The sequence below is a fragment of the Dermochelys coriacea genome, chromosome 10, assembly GCF_009764565.3.
Source record: "Dermochelys coriacea isolate rDerCor1 chromosome 10, rDerCor1.pri.v4, whole genome shotgun sequence".
Taxonomy (NCBI): domain Eukaryota; kingdom Metazoa; phylum Chordata; order Testudines; family Dermochelyidae; genus Dermochelys; species Dermochelys coriacea.
The window spans coordinates 65,956,976-65,975,966 of NC_050077.1; the positions used below are offsets into that span (position 1 = coordinate 65,956,976).

The following is an 18,991-nucleotide window of genomic DNA, read 5'->3' on the forward strand; positions in this document are numbered from 1 at the left end:
ATATATGAACTACCTATGGTTTAATTTGCCTATTTAATCTTTATATATAAAGGGACAAATGATGGCTGCTCAGCGTGGGTGCATTCAAGGGGAGAGAATAACAGGAAGCTTCTGCTCTCAGCACACCCATACACAAGGCAGATAACTTATTTTGGGGACCTCTGCTCACAATCTGAAGAATTTAGCAATATTTTTAGCCTAACCTCCCATAACCAGGTTTCACAAAAAGACTGAACGTATCCCATTAGTCAGCTTAGTAACAAGATTGCTAACTTGAGTCTTGCATATTTCAAGACAATAAGAAAAACGTCAAAGAATATTAAAAATAGTAAGTTATAAAATGGAAAAGGACATAAATGAATCTTCCACTGTACCACACGTCATTGCAGAATTTGCTACACTCATTGGAGTTACTCTGAATTTAAACTGATGTAACTAAGGTCAGAATCTGGCCCCTAACATACTGAAGTAATTGGAATTATATTGGAGTACAGCTGGAGAGAGAGAAGAATCAGGCCCACAATATCTACTGACGTTAATGTACTGTGTAAATGAACTGTGACTTCAGTTAAACTGTATTAACTACTATGTAAATAATTATAAAGCACCATCTCTAATACTAAAAATCCTGATCCGGTGTAACTAAAATAAAGATTGATATTTAAACCCCTACCAAAAATGAAATAAACTGCCAAACAGTTGCAGAACAGTTCTCCTCCCCCCCCATCCCCCCGCATCTATCATGTGGAAACATTTTGGTACACTGGAGATCCCAACTATGAAAATTCACATCAGTAAATGCCTGAGGGAACTCAAATATTAATCTTTATGGGGAATCATTAAATCTACCAAAAACAGACAAGCTGGAAACAATTATACAAGTAAAGAACAAAATTAATTAATAACTCCTCAGTTTCCAAACCCATTGGTTTAAAATGTAAACACAAGTGGTAGGTATATTACTGAGGCCACCACAACACAACAGATAAAATCTCCCAAGGTTTAGGCAGGCCCATACCAGTGATGTGTCCAGATCACACAGTTCATATCCAGGTTCAGATCTGAATCTGAACTTATTTACAGGCATTTGGATCCAGGGTTCTGGTTCAGGATGAAAACAGAAATAGATTGAGCTGTGAAACTGGAATTTCCCTAATATTTGGGAAGTTTTGGATTTATGTTTCTGGTTCAGACATCTCTGATATATGGATTTAAAAGACAAAATGTTTGATAAAGTTATGGAGAAGTTTCATGTAGACATTTTAAATAATATGTTATGTTAAGGATAACAGGATCAGGGACCAATCACATTCCATCTTTATGCTGTACCTCTGCTAAGTTTTTCTGTTTTGCTCTAACCGCTTGAGGAAATATTCTGCATTACTGTGGTCTGTTTTAGTCTAGCGAAGAAAAAAAACTATCCAACTGTCTTGAACATAATGGAAAAAGAAAACAAAATGCATGGGTAGACTTTAGAAATGCATTCACTTTTTTTTCCTTGGCTATATTAAACCATTTTAGTTAAAGGCGTAGAAGAATGGTTTATAAAAAACACAGCTCAGATTACAGCAGAAAAGGATATGGTAGCTTGCAAATTTCAGTACGATTCATCTTATAAGTCAAAGAGCTTGAGACACCATCAGTGATTTCACGCATCTTAAGATAATATGAGACCAGAGGACTTCGACCACCGATTCTGAAGAGTACACGCTGGAAGTCAGGACCCAAGCCAATATAACAGGACTGTACAGAGTGGATAAAGGTCAGCTAAGCATATTATTATAAGACTAATTTTCTTGCAAATATAATGATATAGCAACATGGAATTTTGGATATACATATTACCAAATATCCCTGATAAGAAATGAAAAAAAACTTATATTTATATATAAACTTAAATATATATATTTACCCTTATTTTATAAAAAATTATAAAAAAGTTAATATGCTACATATTGTGAACCCAGGATAACCAGATAGTATTGTTTCTTTAGAAGACTGGGGGTGATTATCTGTGCTGAAACATGGGAATGCACTTGTGTTTCTTGTCAGTATTATAGGAGACTGTCATGTCTTTACTTAAAATAGTAAAACTCCCATAGACTTCAATCACAGCAAGATCAAATCCTTTGAGGGGAAATTTCCCCTGAGACACATGAAGAACAACTGCCAGTAAACTCCAGCTTATTTTAATTATATTTTATATCAATGCAATATATTAGGAATATTAAATTTAAACCAATATGTGTGTTAAATGACTATCTTGTGGTGCAAGTGATTACTGAACTTCATTTCAAACTATATTGCACAATATTCATGCTTATTATGGGAGATCACAATCTGGCTAATGTTAATGCTAATGTAGAGCTGAGATACTCAGGTACTTAGGTGAGTAGGAACTTTATAAATGGAGAGGAAGAGGGATGAACAAAAAGATTAGACAAAAGTGGAATAAACCTGGGCATAGGGACATGACAGCAAAAGGAAATGACTGACATGAACACAACTTTAAATTGTTTGCTAGAGTAATATTAGGTGTAACTTGTAACAATACTAGATAAAAATTGCACTTTTGTCTGATTTTATTTTTAAGCAGATGCTATAATTTAAACGATCTGAAAGGGATTAAAGAAAAATTTTTTCCTGGAATTTGAGGCCAGATCCACAGCTGGTACAATTCAGCATGACTTCCCTGGCGCTTTGATGAATTACACCAGCTAATTTGACCCTATATGTAAGCACACTTTTTTTTAAAAACCACATTACTAATAATATCATAATTAAAAGTGAAAAAACATTAAAATCCAATTTACTTGATATGATTTATCTCCTTTCTTTTTTCAGTATTTTTCTCAGTTTGGAGAATGACGCTAGTTTTGCTTTTATTTATAAGCACTTTCACTTTTAGGTTCTCAGTGCTGCAATGTAATGGTTTCAGACACTGCAGAGATGTCTATTTCTTTTAAAACATCTGTTTTCACTGGGATAATTTTTAATTGTGGGAAATTTATTTAATTTTCTGCCAAACGTATGTTGAAAGTGTCCCTTTGATTTTGTAGGCCAAATATAAAGCTATGCAAAAGATTACAAATCTGGCATAATATTGAGTAGGAAAATACAGTAGTTATTTTCCAAGACATGACAGGGACTGAAATATTACTTGTTACAATTATAGTATGTTCATGTTTTTCCTTTCCCTCCATTCTTCCACTGAAATTCTGTGTCAATAGCAACATTATTTATCAGGTTTCAATTTTTAAAGCATGTATTTTTTAAAAAAAATGCATCTGTATATAGGAAAATCAATTCAAGAGATTACACTGGTGAAAAGTCAGGGTGGTTTTTTTTTGTTTTTTTTTTAATTAAAATTTTGTGCCTAAATCCTGAGAAATAAATTAAGTTTTGCTATGATCTAGACTCATTCCTGGAAAGAGCTGATGTGCATCAGCAATACATGTTCAATTTATGTTCTTGCTTCATTAAGGGATTTGGCCCCCGCAGAGGCTGGAAAAGTGCCACTTCTATACTGCCTCCCAGGGTGACCAGAAGATACAGATATGCATGAGCCAGTCAGAAAGACAAATTATTTTCAGGAATATTGAGAACATATGGAAATAAAACTGAAGTCAGGATTAAGAGATTGACATTCAGAGTGTAAAAATCACATTTAATCCTAAAAATAGTGTTCTCATGCATCAACTATACCTTCATAGAAGTCCTTTTATGGATGGTAAGTAACTTCTGTTGTTTTATTTACTGCTTTACTTGAAGTTGTCTTGTGACTGAGAGGGAACATATTAATTACCATGACAAAAGGTTGGTTATATATTGTTGACACTCAGAACTATATTTTATGTAAGTGATTTGACTGTAGTGTAAGGGCCAGATTCTGATTTGTTATGCCAACACAAATCTAGCACATTTCTATTTCACTGAAGTTGTTCTGGATTTAACCAGTTTAATCTGGTCCTAGGTCTATGCAGTGTGTATATTTATGAAACAATATGCAGGGAGGTGTTTCATAGGTAAACTGATTTTTCACAAGCATCTTTTTCCTGCAGAGAGAGTAGTAAGAAGTGCCCCTATCCAATCCACACAGAACTAGATCAGAGCATGACAGCCTCTACTTTTTAGGTAATTTCAATTGTATCAGCTGCGCTTGATAGCATTTTGAGATACCCCCAGGGTATTTGATCCATGCTGACAGCATTTCACCCAATAAAATCTAAGCTTATGTTTAAAAGTTTCTACTGTAGGTATAAGTAGCAAAAAAGGATGGGGGGGTGTCTCATGAAAAAGGAGCTTGAATTTATTATGATTTTCATCATTACGGTATTAATTAAAAATGTTCTGAGATGAAACTGAAAACTTAAAAAACAAAATTAACTTGCTCCAGACTGGTCATGCTAGGAGTTACAGCATTTTGTTTACCAGAGACAGAAATGCAGGCCAACAAGCTCCTTTGTGGCAAGGAGGAAGGAGGCAGCTTCTGGCAAAGCAGTGTTGCCTGAAAAATGTGGGTTTACCTACAACCTCTTAGGCTTGTCTGTCATGTCCAGCTCATGTTGCTTGATGCTTCAAATGGCTACAAATGTGGCTGTTGATAGTGACCTTTAGCAGTTCAGTCTGGGCTGGTCCTACTCTAATGCAGACAGAGTTGATAATGGAATGGAAGCTGGCCGCTTGAATACCACCCTGGAAGAGGTCAGGTTTTTCTCTGAAATATCTTGCAACCAGGATCGGATAAGAATGTGCAGCTTTAGACAGGGTGAGCAAATGGGAAAAGTAATTTTCTCTCACATATTTTGGGATTTTTTCCAGTAAAATTGAGTTTAAATAATACCATATGATATATTCAGTGGCTATTGATATTTCATATTTTAACCACCTGTTAAATAGACTGTTATTTAATGTTTTAAAAAACATTGTTTTAGTCTATAGCTGCCTCTGTTTTTTAAATGAGTATCTCCTTGAGTTATTCTTATTTTACATGTGTCACAGGAAAATATGACATTCTGATTCAGATGTTGCTTACACTAGTTTTAAACTGGTATAAGTCATTGACCTGAATGGAATTACTCCTGATAGCTCTGTGTATTTATTTATTCATTCAACTCCTTACCCATCTAACAGAGGACATATTGAATAGAGTATTTTCAATAGTTGGCTGGCCAAGAAATTATGCTTGTACCTCTTAGATTCTGACATTGCCTTGGTGATCCGTGCATGTATCATCTCCAGAAATGGACTATTACAATGCACTCTACTTTGGTACTCAGTTTTCCCAGAAACTACGGTTCACTTCAAAATACTTGTTCTCTTCCTTACAGTGCTGAATTAATGAAAACCTGATTATCTGAAAAAACACTCCTTACTCCATTCCCCACTGCAACAACTGCAATTGACAGGGATGTTACAGTTGAGGCACCCAAGGTTCAAATCTGCAGTGTCAGTAGGTAGGATGTTTTCAAGGGGAGGCACTCAATTATGGAATTCACTACTCCCCCCAAAGATCAGGTTGAATCTGAATTACCATACTTTCAGGGTATGATACAGGATTCATCTTTCTGCAGGCAGTGTTCTAATAACGGAGTTTGGAATGACCTTGCCTCAATACTCAGGACCAACCCCCCATAGGTATTCTTCATCTACCCAACTTTATTAGTGAGGGGGAGATGTCAAGAATTGCTTTCTCATTGGTACCTACTATTAAATACCTGTATTGCAAATTCCTAGATGCTATCCTGATTGAGGCCTTAGAAATGTGTATTACAATAATAAAAACAATAGCAGCCAACATGTTTGAACTTGGGTACCTAAAGTTAGGCATCTAAAGTGACTTGTAGCCATCTGATCAAGTGGACTGAATTTCAGAATTGCTGCTCTTCCACTGACTTCAGTTGGGATTGTGGATGCTCAACACTCTTGAAAATCAGCCCAATCATTTAGGTTTCTAAATATGGGGTTAGGTGTCTAATTTGATGTAAAAAATTTTGACCAGAGGCATTTTATAAACCTTTATTTTGATCACTTATGAAACATCTCCCTAAAGTTCTGATAACCCAATTACTCTTTATTTGTGTATTAGCAATGACATAATTGATTCAGGCGAATGTCTTAACTAAGAACTTATTCCCCAGTGTCAGAACCCTAAAGTTACATAAGGCACAGGGTAAATATAATACCATTACATTAAGTTCCTAGGGGGCAAATCCTGACCTCAATCTCTTCATTTGGGTGAAAGGCCCCAAAGAAAGTAGAAGCAGTGGGGTTGTGCGGTGTACAAGATGGAGCAAAGTTCATTAGAATGATGTACACTGCATTGGGAGGTGAGAGAGGGCATCCTCTGAGGGAGCGTGTTGGTGGGTATTGTAGTGGAACCACAAAGTAGACCAACTGGAAAATTCCCCCACTTAATGTGAGTGGTGTTCCCCAACTCTGACCACTGCAAGACCTCATGCATCAAGCTTGTTTGCTTAATTTTGGCACAGGGAGATGGACTTGGCTACAGGAACGGATTCCAGAGGGAAAGAGGGTAGATCATCATGACCTAAATCCTCTGTGAGAGAAGGAAGAAGGAAGAGTAAAAAGGGAAATATTTTTCAGAAAAGCAATGAATGGAAATACAAACTACATATTGTGTATAACTTCATAATTAGTATAAAGCAAACCTCTTTTATGGTTTCTAACTCTTTTGGCATGTCCATTTTATATTTACGGTCTTTCTTCATTTCTTCAGCTGATGAAATATACATCTTTTTTGTATCTTCAGTTAGATCTTCGAAATCAAGGCCTACTTGAAATCTCACTGCTAACATACAAATACAAATCACACTTTAATACTTTTTCATATTTGCTTCTTATCAAGAAGCAACTACTTTAAACTATGCCACCTCCTTTCTTGAAAAAAACGTTGGGTCACCATCTCCAACATATAGTCTGTTGGGTCCACAGTATCTTGACCTGTTGTTACAGACTTTTTATTGCATACAGAGATAGTGTTGTGGGACATCACATCTGTGTCATAGGTTTTGTTGGTGATGTTTAATTCCAGTAGGATACACATCAGACCCTGGATGTAAGATTCTCAAGTCAAAATCCCATTTAAACTTCTGTGGTATATACATTCCAGACAAAATGTTCTTGCCAAAATGCGGTGCAAAGAAATGTTACCACAGATGAAATAATACTTGGTGAAACACCAAGGATGTTTAATCCATTTTCTGTATCTTGAAATATTAATCTATATTATTGTGAGTACACAATAGGTACCCTGGCAAATTAGACCATATTTATTAAAAGCACTAACACTACTGCCATTATTGGAACACAGATCCTTAGCTCTACTTATTTCACGGGCTTTTGCAGCAACTAAATCTGTAACTTAGCCTTCCAACTGTTCAGACTCCTTAGAGATTTTTTTTTCACATAGGGGATGATTATGGCCCATAGAAATTAAACAGGAGCATGACTACTGGTCCTAGCATTCCATGGGTTGGAGCGGTGGATAGTAAATATCCCAAGTCTTTGAGATCCCATCTCCTGCCTTCTCCACACCTCTTCCAGCCCAAAGAATTAGCTGAAGAAGAAAAACGTGGAGCAGCACAGTTTTGGTATGAATGTATTCAGCTTTGAGTACTTTGGAGCAGGAAGTGAGCAGATGGACCTATGCAGGCATCGCACTTGGCACTGCAGAGATATGTTACATTGACAATATGAATGTGCACAGACATACTGTGTGCGTAAAACTCACATTTCATAAAGCTATTTTTGTCAGCTGAAGTAATTTCTTTGTTGCAGGAAAACATGAAGAGCATCTGAAAATAGAGGACTAAATGGAATTGTCAGAATGATTCACTGACGTTTTTGATCAGTCTTAAATAACCTGATAGATTTGAACTACAGTATAATCAAGGTTGCTCTAGAAGAAAAAATATAAATACATTATGATCTTGTGGTCCTGAACATGATGGTAAAACCAAATTAAGTTAAAGAATAGTAAATTAGCTTTTGTCAGGCATCCACTGAGAATCAGCTTCATCTCAGCTGGGTAAATATACTTTATGACCTGTGGTGAAGGCAAACACAGATGCGCACAGGCGAGGAAAACAAAAGTCTTGGACCATGGGTGAATAAAACTTTACATTTGTGCATGACAGGAAATCCACTGAAGAAAACAAATTACAACTAACCACTAGAATGCCTCACTTGCCTTAAAGAAATACAAAACAATCTGCAATGAGAGAAAATGTCCTCAATTAGAACAACCGCAATATGAAGAACTATATTTGGGGAAAAGTCTCTCTGTACTTGACAGCAACCGAGCTCACAAAACAGATGAGCTGCCGAAAAAAAAATGCTGTTATAGAAATTGAATGAAAGTCAACATGAGATAACCTCTTCAAGATTAAATGCTTGAAGGCAAAAGCCTCTGAACAAAAAGCTTTGCCTGAAAAGACAGCTATTCCATGGCTTTTACAACACGCATTCTTGAAAATAGATCTACCATTTTCTAACTCAACTTGAAAGAATATTTGCTGTTGTACATTTAAGTTTCCGCTGAAATACTAATGTCCTACAATTATGCTGATCATAAAAGATTGGACCAGCTGTAATAATGAGCATATTTGTTTAAGTTTCTAATCTTAATTTTTTGTTATTTTGACTAATTATGATAACTGGTGCCTCTTTTTAAAATGAATGATTACATAAGTTTAGAAAGGATACATATGTCTATATGCCCAGTTACATGAGCCCCAAATATCTAGACAGCATTTTGTTTAATGGATGATAGGATTTTCATCTCTTCAGCACTTCTCAGGATATGGCCCTTATTGAACCTTATAATTATTGAACAAAGAGGTAAATTCAAAGATTACATCGTTTCAACATTTATGGATTAAAAATCCTCTAACATTCATCCAAAATCCACTGGAGGTTCTTGGATTTTAGCAGGCTACATTAGATTGTTTACATTAGCAAATATGGCTAATTCAATGAAGGTAGGAAGAAATAAAAAAGGAAAAAGCAGCCAGATGTTTGAGAAAGGATAACGTTGTATTAAAGGAAGTGCTGGAAGAAAGGGGAGGATGAATAGAGGAAAAAGGCCAAAACAGCAGGCATACTGAAGAGGAAGAGGGGAAAATGGAGAGAAAGAAAATCAAACAGATTAAAAAGACAGATTTACTAAATAGAAGGTTTCAGAGTAGCAGCCGTGTTAGTCTGTATCCACAAAAAGAAAAGGAGTACTTGTGGCACCTTAGAGACTAAGAAATTTATTTGAGCATAAGCTTTCGTGAGCTACAGCTCACTTCATCGGATGCATTCAGTGGAAAATACAGTGGGGAGATTTATATACACAGAGAACATGAAACAATGGGTGTTACCATCACTCTCCTTACAGTGATGAAAACATGAAATCCCCCCTCCTCCTCCTCTTCCCATATCACAGATGTAGATATTTCTTGTCTGCTCTTCTCCTCCACTTGTCCCATCCCATTTAGTGATCTTCATACTCAGTCTCAGCCCATCCCTTGACTTTAACCTCTTACTCGCCTCTGATTCTTTCCCCTCACAATATAAACATGGTTAGTCACTCCCATCATAACAGCTATACCCATCTCACCTTTAAACTCATTGAACATGCAGTTACAATTGCCGTCCGGAGTTCCTCTCCTCCATTTCATCTTAGACCCTCTCCAATTCGGCTTCAACACCTTGAACTCCACTGAAACTGCTATTGCCAAAAACCTCTAATGACCTTTTCCTAACCAAAGCTTAGAACCAGTACTCCATTCTCATTTTCCTTGATGTGGCAGCTACCTTCAACACCATAATCTATACTCTTCTTGAACTCTTGTCCTCCCTTGGCTTCTGTGACTGTCCTCTCCTGGTTTCTCTTCCTACCTTTCTAATTGTTCCTTCAGATCATCCTCCTCATGCCCCTCCAGCTTTCTGTGTAGCTCAGTTCTTGGTCCACTTCTCTTTTCCCTCTATTACTTATCTCTGCGTAATCTCATCCATAAACTCAAATTCAGCTATGTCTATGCTAATAACTCACAGATCTCCCTCTCTCCTCCAGACCTGTCCCCTTCTTTCCAAACTAAAAAAGTAGCCTGTCCCCTCATGAATGTCTAGTCATCATTTCAAGCTTGCCATGACTAAAACATAGCTCTTACATCCCCTCCCTCAACCTTCCCCAGTACCTCCTTTCTTGATCACTGTGGACAATCTCATCATGCTTCCTAACACTCAGGTCTGATTCAGACCTCTCTCTAGGTCCTCACATCCAGACTACGTTTAAAATCTACAGAGTCTTTCTGCAGAACATCTGTAAGATATGGCCTTTCCTATTCATCCGCGTAGCTAAAAAACTCTCACCCAGGCTCTCATCATCTCACTTACAGCAACATCCTTTCCTCTGGCCTTGACCAACACAATAGCGGCCAGCTCATATACATTCAGAATGCTGCCACAAAGATCTCTTCCTAGCCCATCACTTTGGCCATGTCATCCCCCTCTTTTCATCTCTGCACTTGCTTCCCTTCTATCACATCAAGCATAAGCTACTTCAAGGCCCTTTACAATTTATTGCTACTCTGCCTATCACCTCTCATTCACTAATAACATGTCATCTCCTGCCTCTGATTGACCCATGATGCCAACTTCCATCACCCAATTGTTAAAATTTCAAAAGGACCTTCATGCTTTCTCTCATGCTGTCCCCTTATGTTTGGGAGCAGCTCCTCCATAAACATTTGCAAAACTCATGCATTATCCCCCTTTAAAATTCTACTCAAAACTCTCATTTTCCATGATATCCACAAAAATCTTGATAATTGTTAGGCCACTGTGTGCTGAGATCACAGCCTATCACGCTGACTAATATTGCCTTGTTGTTTCCTTTTACTCTGCCATCTGTCTGTATCCATTTGTCGTCTCATGTCTTATACTTAGCTTGTAAGCTCTTTGGGACAGGGACTGGTTTTTTTGTTCTGTCTTTGTACAGTGCCTAGCTGTCCTGGTCTATGACTAGGGCTCTGAGGCACTACAATAATACAAAATAATAAATAATAATCAGCTATACAGAATTAAACTAATATAAAAAGGGGTTTAAATCTAGACCCTCTAACCCCTTAGCTGTCTTGTCACTCTTTTCTCTATTTTAGGAATGTTGACAGACACAGCCAAAATCAAACACAGGTTACAGCGCACTCCTTTAGTGTAGAAGCCCATCATGCTTCTTCCTGGCCCATTAACTTCCACAGCAAAAGAGCTACAGCTCTATAGTAACCATTTTAAAAATAGTCCAGACACTGCTGTACCACCTAACTACTATTCCTCTCTAAAAAGTAGCTCTTGGGCTTTCCCTTTTTCTTCTTTTCCAGACGCCATGTGTGCAAAGGACATGGAATATGCCTGTATTATTTTTTGAATATTACATGTACAAGTGTTAGTTTGATTATTACTCTACTGGCTGCTATATAGTGACGAAGAATGAATTCAGCCACAAGATGAGCAGTAGAGCTGGGTCAGAAATTTTCTGAAGGAAAAAGCAGATTCTTTGAAAACAAATTTTTTTTGACTAATCTTCCAAAGGAACCTGTCAGGCAGGTTTCAAAATTTACCCTTCAAGCACACAGTGGAAACCTGCCTGCCCAGCTCCTTAGCAGCCTGCCTGTAGGACTGCCTAGGAATGAGACCCCAGAGTTCCTAGGGACTGTGGCTCTGGGGTCTGCCTAATGGCCAGGATCCCCAGGGCTTACAGACTACCAGGCCAGCTGATTCCCAGAGCTGCCCAACTCGTAAGCTGGGGACCTAGTTGCCAGGATGTGCTGGAAGCCCTGTCTCTAGACCGAGCTCTTAAGGTTTAGACTCCTGGCTCTGTGGCAGGGAGCCTGGAAGCCCTGAGAGCTCACTTGAGCTGGGACTCTCCGGTATCCAGACTCCTGAAGTCCTGGGACAAGTTTCCAGGGTTCACAGCTCATAGTCAAACCTGCCATATGGACTGACCCAGGACTAGAGACCCCAGGGCTCCGGACTCCTGGGCCATCTGGCTCATTGGGCTGCCTGACTCCTCCAGCTTTTGGAGCCAGCTGCCCCAGTAGTCAGGGAGCCCTATTAAACAGGAACAAGGCACTCTTATTCCAGAATAGAAAAAATGTCTACACATGGCGTTAATCAGGAATAATCAGGAATAATTCCATGTGTAGACAAAGCCTAATGTTTATCAGCAGAATTGTTAATTAAATTCTTATTGCAGCTCATTTGATGACAAAGGAGTTGACAGATGCAACTGAGGACAGAATTTAGCCCACAGAACGTTTTATTGCTGGCTCCTGAAGCAGCAGTAGCATTAGCACAGCTTGATTTTTAGATCAAGTTGAGTTTTCAGAAGAAGCAGTTAGAAAAAGTTTACTTGCAAACTGAAGAAAGTTGATCTGGAAGTCATTAAGAGATAATTATAGACACCCCCACGATGCCATCTTTACAGTCACTTGTCAGTGTAGAGTTGTAGTTTTACAACAAGTCTTTCTGCAAAGAAGGGTCTTGCAGGCTGTCTTATTTGATTACTCTCTTATTCCTGAGGACTTAGCACTATCCTCTTCAACAGGACTCATTTCCTAACAAGGATGATAGAAGTGGACTGAAGTGGAAAAACGAGGAAGAAGAAAAGCAGTAGAGACATACAGTAGTAAGTTACAACTTTTAAAATATATTATATGGATTCTTTGAGGCAAAATTTGCTATGATAAAACAAAGACATAAACCACTATAAACATTTGCTGCATTTAATGCAGATAATGTGTGGAGATTATCACAGTAACTATTTTATTTTGTTGCATTATCCCCATTATGAATTTATAGTATAAGAGGGTTGAGGGAAGGTGGGGAGAAAGGGAAGAATCAGATGTGTCAAAATATACAAAGTAAGTATCCTTAAATCAAACTCTAATAATTTCTCAAGAAGCATTTTCTTACTTTAACTATCTGTAAATGTAGACTATTATCAATCAAAATATTTTTCATCAGTTTGTGCATGTATGGTGAAATTGACATTTCGTGACATGTACAGATACAAATCTAATCCTTCCAAGCCTATTTATCAGACATGCATATGAGAGTTTTTGATCTGCCATGTAATTACATTTACTGATACAATCTTATATGTACTTAACATTCTTATCAAAATAGTGAAGAGTACAGTATCTATTATCTGAGTTTAAAGGAATTCTGAATCTTGTCATGTTAATTTTGAATTACCTGAAATGTATTAAGCCTTAATGCTGCCATTAGCAATTTTATAGGATTATTACAATTATTTCAAACTTTTTCCACCTCCATTTTACTTCCTCATAAAAACCTTACACAAGCAAAATTCCCACTGAAGTCAACTAGTGCTTTGCTTGGATAAGGACTGTAGGATTGAACCCTTAAAACACCTTAAGCATAACAGACAAAATCCTAGCCCTATTGAAATCAGTGGGAGTTTTGTCATTGACTTCAATGAAGCCAGGATTTCATCCCTAAGTCACCGCTGCTCTGTGAAGAGTTAATGACATGTTCTTGACACACCAACAGCCCTTCTAAACCAGGGTTTCCAACATTGCTAACCCTGGTGATGTTGAACTGGCATGTGTAAATGGTGATAAGACTAAGATGTTTTTGCAAGAATTTGTGTGTCTCTTGAGAATGTAGGTGTTAAGTTTACATACACAAGTTTACTGCATGTAAAACATTTTGGTCCAGACATCAATCCACAGGTATAATTTTATTTCAAAAAGTTACAACTTGGTTTAATTTAATTAGTTTAATTAATTCTTTTCTGCAGATATACAATCTTTAACTTCTTCCTGCTTGATTGCATCTCTGTTACTTCCAAAGTACCTTCAATCATTTTTAAAAGAAAGAAAACCCTTTGAACTTAAGAGGCAAGTCCATTAAATTGGATACACAAAGTTTTCACATAAAAGCTAATTAGAAACCACACCATAAGGTTTTCTTTAACATTTTGATGCCTTTCAAAGATTCCTGACCCTCACCCCCCATTGTGAATCTGACCAAACATCCCTTTTGGAGGAGTTTCTTTTTGCATATTAATGAATACTTCACCCTAGGGGTTCCTTGTCTATCCTGGCTAAATACAGATTTGAAAATTAAAGTTAATACAAAGGTACATATATATTGATCAGACCTCCCTAGCAGATACAATTCACATTGTACAGCCAGATGCCAAGTGTCACAAAGACCATTAAAGCATATGTTTAATGCAGTTAAAATAATCATAGTGCTCTTGTGGGAAATTTGTTCCATCACAAGAAAGCAAAAGACTGTATGGTTAAATGGTGGAGAGGAGAATAGTGAACAACTGAGTGACATAAGTAAGAGAAGTCAAATATGGCATTTTACTAGAGAGTTAAAGTGGAATGTTGAGAATTCATCGAGGAATAATATCCTAAAACTGTTTAGACTGGCAAAAGCCCCTTACATCATTTAAAAGAAAAATACTGTACAACTTCATAGTTGTACAGCTTCATTGTGTCAACTGCACAATGGGGTAAAATAATCAACCACAAAGGGTATAGATAGGCACAATGACTCACTGCCCTATGATACGCAAACAGGAAAGAGCAAAATAGTGAATTATTTAAGCTGATCTTCTACAGGAAAAAAGAAAATTAAATTTTGCCATGGTGGATTCAATATCAATGCATTACAAACCTATCAGATCAACTAAACAAGATGCATAACTCTCAAAATGCAGTAGATAGATAAGATAAGATAGCTAGAAAAAGTAGGCTCTCAGTTTAGAAAATATTAGAAAAGCAGATTGTAGTAATTTTTACTGTAATAGCAGTAGAAATCCTATAGAGGAAATACCTGAGAAGGTACAGGCAACATGAATAAGAGTAAAGTATTAGCCCTCAAATAAGAATCTAAAAATAAAATAATAAATATCAGCCCATTTCCTAAACAGAATTTTCAAAAAAATTCTGAAGCAGCTTTGGAGCCCTTTAACCTCTCTTTTTGCATAAATACATCTGCTTCCTGTGGGTTTTGAAAAACAAATGACTTACTTCCAAAGCCAGCCCAGTAAACTCAATCAAGGACTTGAAAGTCAAGATGTATTTTTCTAGCTCTTATGTGATGACCAGTAATAAAGATTTTATATGCTTGTCTCAGTGTACTCTGTACAACCACCAATGTCTTCAGTTTACACCTGAGTAAACTGAGTTACACCTTTTCTACCCTATTGCCTTCCATACATGTAAATACATCATTTGCAAACTATGGAGTCATGCAGGGTCCTGCTAATGGAATTTGGATAACAAAAAACTCTGCTGATTATGCATTGGCCACCAAATCATCCAATTTGTTCCCCCAGAGCTGTTTGCATTCCAAAAGCTTGGCATTAGTAAAAAAATTTTTGGTCATTAAAATAAATAGATCTGACTCTGAACACAAAAAGAAAACAGATGTGTTAAGTAGGAAGGTTCAATTTCTAACCAGTCACATTTCAGAATGAGGTACACGTCAAAAAGAAAGAAGCAACAGACTTGTTACCCCACAGAAGACAGAGTTCACCATGACCACCTGCTTGGTAGCTTAGATGTCAATGGAAATAAAAACTGGTGGCACAAGAGAGTTAGGGTTAGGAGGAAAGGTAAATTCAGTACTGAAGAGGTTAAATGCAAGTTGGTGGCTACACATCCAAGAGGAGATATCAGAAAGGTGGCTGGAAATTCAAGAATGGACAGAGGAGGAGTGGTCAGAAGTCATCCATTTTTGAGAATCTCTGTCATTAACGTGGTACTGCAGGCATGGAAGAGGTTATCGAAAGAGATTAAAGAGAAAGCATGAAGAACATGTGCTTATTTCTTTGAACGTATAAAAACCTGTAGGTGTTAATCTGAAATTCTAGGTGCCTATACAATAAAATTAAATCTCTCCAGAATTCTATAAATAAAAGAGGATAGTTCATTAATATAACCCACTGCAGCCCCCAGCCAACTCCCCTTCTCAACAGCTTGAAAAATAGATTGCCTTTGCAGCGTGCCCATAATGTTAAACCTAGGCTCTAGCTAAACAAGAGCAGGAATCTGGAGTTCAGAAGTCTAGAATCTCTTACAGAAAAATCCCTACCAGCTCCCTCTCAGTTATAATAAAGGCCCATCCAGTGCAAGTGTCTCTGCTAATTTCATTGTGGCAATAGATAACGGAGGGCTGTGATCTCAAGGATAACCATATCCCATGTCATCTGTGGATGGAAGAACTTTAAAAGATACACTGAACATGTCTATAGCACATAAAAATAAATAGGGGACCACTAAGATGTGGAAGCCAAAAGAATGAAGGGATTTAAATCCCAAGCCCTACGTCTGCTGTGCTACTTTGTGAAAAACAAAAAGGAATCTGGACAGTTCCCAATTACAGCATTAGCAGCCATCAAAGTCCATCTTACAACACATAATGTCTCATTCTGCACTGGTAAGGATTCATGTACAACAACAAATTTGGGGACCAGATGGTTTTTTTCTCCCAAGATGTCTCCTGGCACAAATCAATCTTCATTCTTCCTGCCAATTCAATATCCCCAGACTATTGCACAAGAACCACTTCCATCTTTCTGGATTAAATATTCTCAGGTTCTCACACTGATTCTCAGATTCCTAATACTAGTTTTGTTTAGGCCATCCATTTTATTTTGCACTGTGTTTTTTTTCTTGAGCAATGAGTTAAACATATTCACAGTGTCTAGTGCAAGATGGTTGGAGATCAGCTGTTTTGCCCATTGTCCCTTTTAATGACTGGGGGAAAAGTCATCAAATATACAGCAGATGCAAAATCTTGCAATAAATCTCATCTGTCTTTCAAACAAGCCCATCTCCAGAATGAGATAGTTCTTACAGCAGTTGCAGCTCAAAAGCATCTCATATTTGAGTTCAATCCTAAGTGACACCTGAGATTCATTCTCGGCCATTTTCAGTACCTGGCAACTTAACTTCTTAGTCCCAACCGCACTGCTGGGGGGAAAAAAAAGGTATAAAAAGCCAACAAAATGGACCAGAAGAGCAGAGCAACTCAGGTCCATATCTGTTTTCCAGGGCTCACATATACATCTTCCCTGCTGCACCCTTCCTTTACTCAGTATGCTAATTTTGCGTCTAATTGATTGTAACATTCATAATTTTGTCTAGGAAAGTTAAAGAATAAATTGCAGATACATGCATTACATCAATTTCGTAAATAGAGATGTCATCTTACGGCGAGGCAAACACCTCCCTCTGGGATTTGCGTAGAATTCAATTAATAAAGAATTGCATTTCAGTATCAGTTGAATACTAGAACTCACAATGTCCTTGCTGAAGGAAACTGTCAAACCATAACCTGTTCTTCCCGTTACATTGGCTGTATTGTTTCCACAGCTGCTGCTGCTGCCGCCATTCCTATTCAGAGAAGGATCTATTCCCTATGATGGTGCTTTTTAAAATTTTTATTGACAGATCATTTGTTTCTTAAAGGCTAGTTTCATTGTCCAAAGAAGTAATATACAGATAAAAATCACTCAGAACTAAAAGTTCACAATGAGCTTTGAAAAGGAATTCTGCTACAGGGCAAACAAACAAAAAAACCTTCCACAAAGTCCTGTTAGACAATCAAATGAAAGGATCACGGTAGAACCAATAAAGAGGTGGCCAGAATCCCACAACATTTTGTCAACACCTGGAGGAAGGGTACCACATCACGGCATTCAAATATTTCTTTTCAGCCTCATATTACCTATCTTGTCCATTCCACTTCCCAAATGAAAGGATAAATATTGGATCAGCCACCTGAGGACAAGAGCTTCAGATTGCTGTTTGCATGCTGAGATTAGGAGCGTAGTAGCAGATTTTAAGGCAGCGGAGCTACTGAGGTTAAACTATAAATACAAGATTTGCCAGTTCTGAATGCAAGTCAAGAAAACTGATCCTACATAGTGACATGGAAGACCTGCTGAGTGTTATTGCCTGAGCATGCACTATAACTTTTCTATAACTTATATAACTTTTATTATAAGTAAATCTTTTGTTTGCACTTCTTTGTAGTCCTCCACCCAAGTTTAACATAGGAGTATGCACTGTGGTTAAAGAGATTTTCTTCTAGAGGAGATGTTTTTTTAAGTAAAAAATTATTTCAATTTCAGCAGTAGTTCCCTTCTCCCTCCCTCATAGTAATTAAAGCATTCTGTTGCTTTTACAGCCATATAATGCTATGAGAATTGTCTGACAGATCTTTAAAAAGCATGCTTTATGGATTTTCAGTCATGGCAGCAGTCTGTGCCTTCAAAAGAATCATCACTGGTGAGATGCTGTCCAATATGTTGAACAAACTGTTAAGATTGGTATCGGTTTAGGAAAAGTGGGTGCGGACATACCCAACCCCCCCTCCCCCCGCATCATATGATGCCCTCAAAACCGACTGAAAACATATGCAGCATAATTTACAGCTGACATGGGTAAGAGTCAAATGCGCTCATTACTTCTGCAGACGTGTAAGTAGCCTACAGCTGTTTGCCTTGATTAAAATACTTTCATCCCACAAGTAATATCACTAATGATAATTTGAAGCATTACATAAAAAGTCTGTAGTTAGCATCCATTGCTTTGGATCAATTGCTTCTGGTGAGTGAATGATGGGGATAAGGTTTCCTTTTCTTTCATTGTTATAATTTCACATCACCAGAAGCGTCAGTCCACATGAAAGCAAAGCAATGATATAGAAATGTGCTGAAACAGCTGTGTGTTATCCCCTTAGGATGTGTCACTAAAGAGAATGTTAATGAATCTGGTTGTCCCCTTCTATGCATTTTTTATATTTTATGTCAACATGGACAGGAAGACCAAGCCTAAATGTGTATTGAGACAGAATGGTATCATCCGTGGGTAGCTGAATTTTTCATGGGTCTTTGTGACCCAAAGACCCTCCTCCTGGGAGCTCAGTCAGAGAC

General features: G+C 37.5%; 1 protein-coding gene and 1 long non-coding RNA gene across 5 annotated transcripts in view; one reads left to right on the top strand and one right to left on the bottom strand.

The window, feature by feature from the left end:
- LOC122456210 (protein FAM227B-like) overlaps window positions 1–18,991 on the bottom strand; it is a 77,928-nt gene that overhangs the window by 14,548 nt on the left and 44,389 nt on the right. For all 4 annotated transcript variants that reach the window (XM_043494625.1, XM_043494623.1, XM_043494624.1 and 1 more), the window contains exons 2-3: window positions 6,672–6,811; window positions 1,583–1,743 (exon numbers count right to left, since the gene is read on the bottom strand). In XM_043494625.1, the coding sequence (XP_043350560.1) occupies window positions 1,583–1,743; window positions 6,672–6,811 (301 nt within the window). The remainder of the gene's footprint in view (window positions 1–1,582; window positions 1,744–6,671; window positions 6,812–18,991) is intronic.
- LOC122456211 lies at window positions 1,650–13,055 on the top strand. Its single transcript, XR_006274950.1, has 4 exons — window positions 1,650–1,762; window positions 2,597–2,734; window positions 3,485–3,730; window positions 12,614–13,055. It is a non-coding gene; the product is annotated as an uncharacterized LOC122456211 (long non-coding RNA).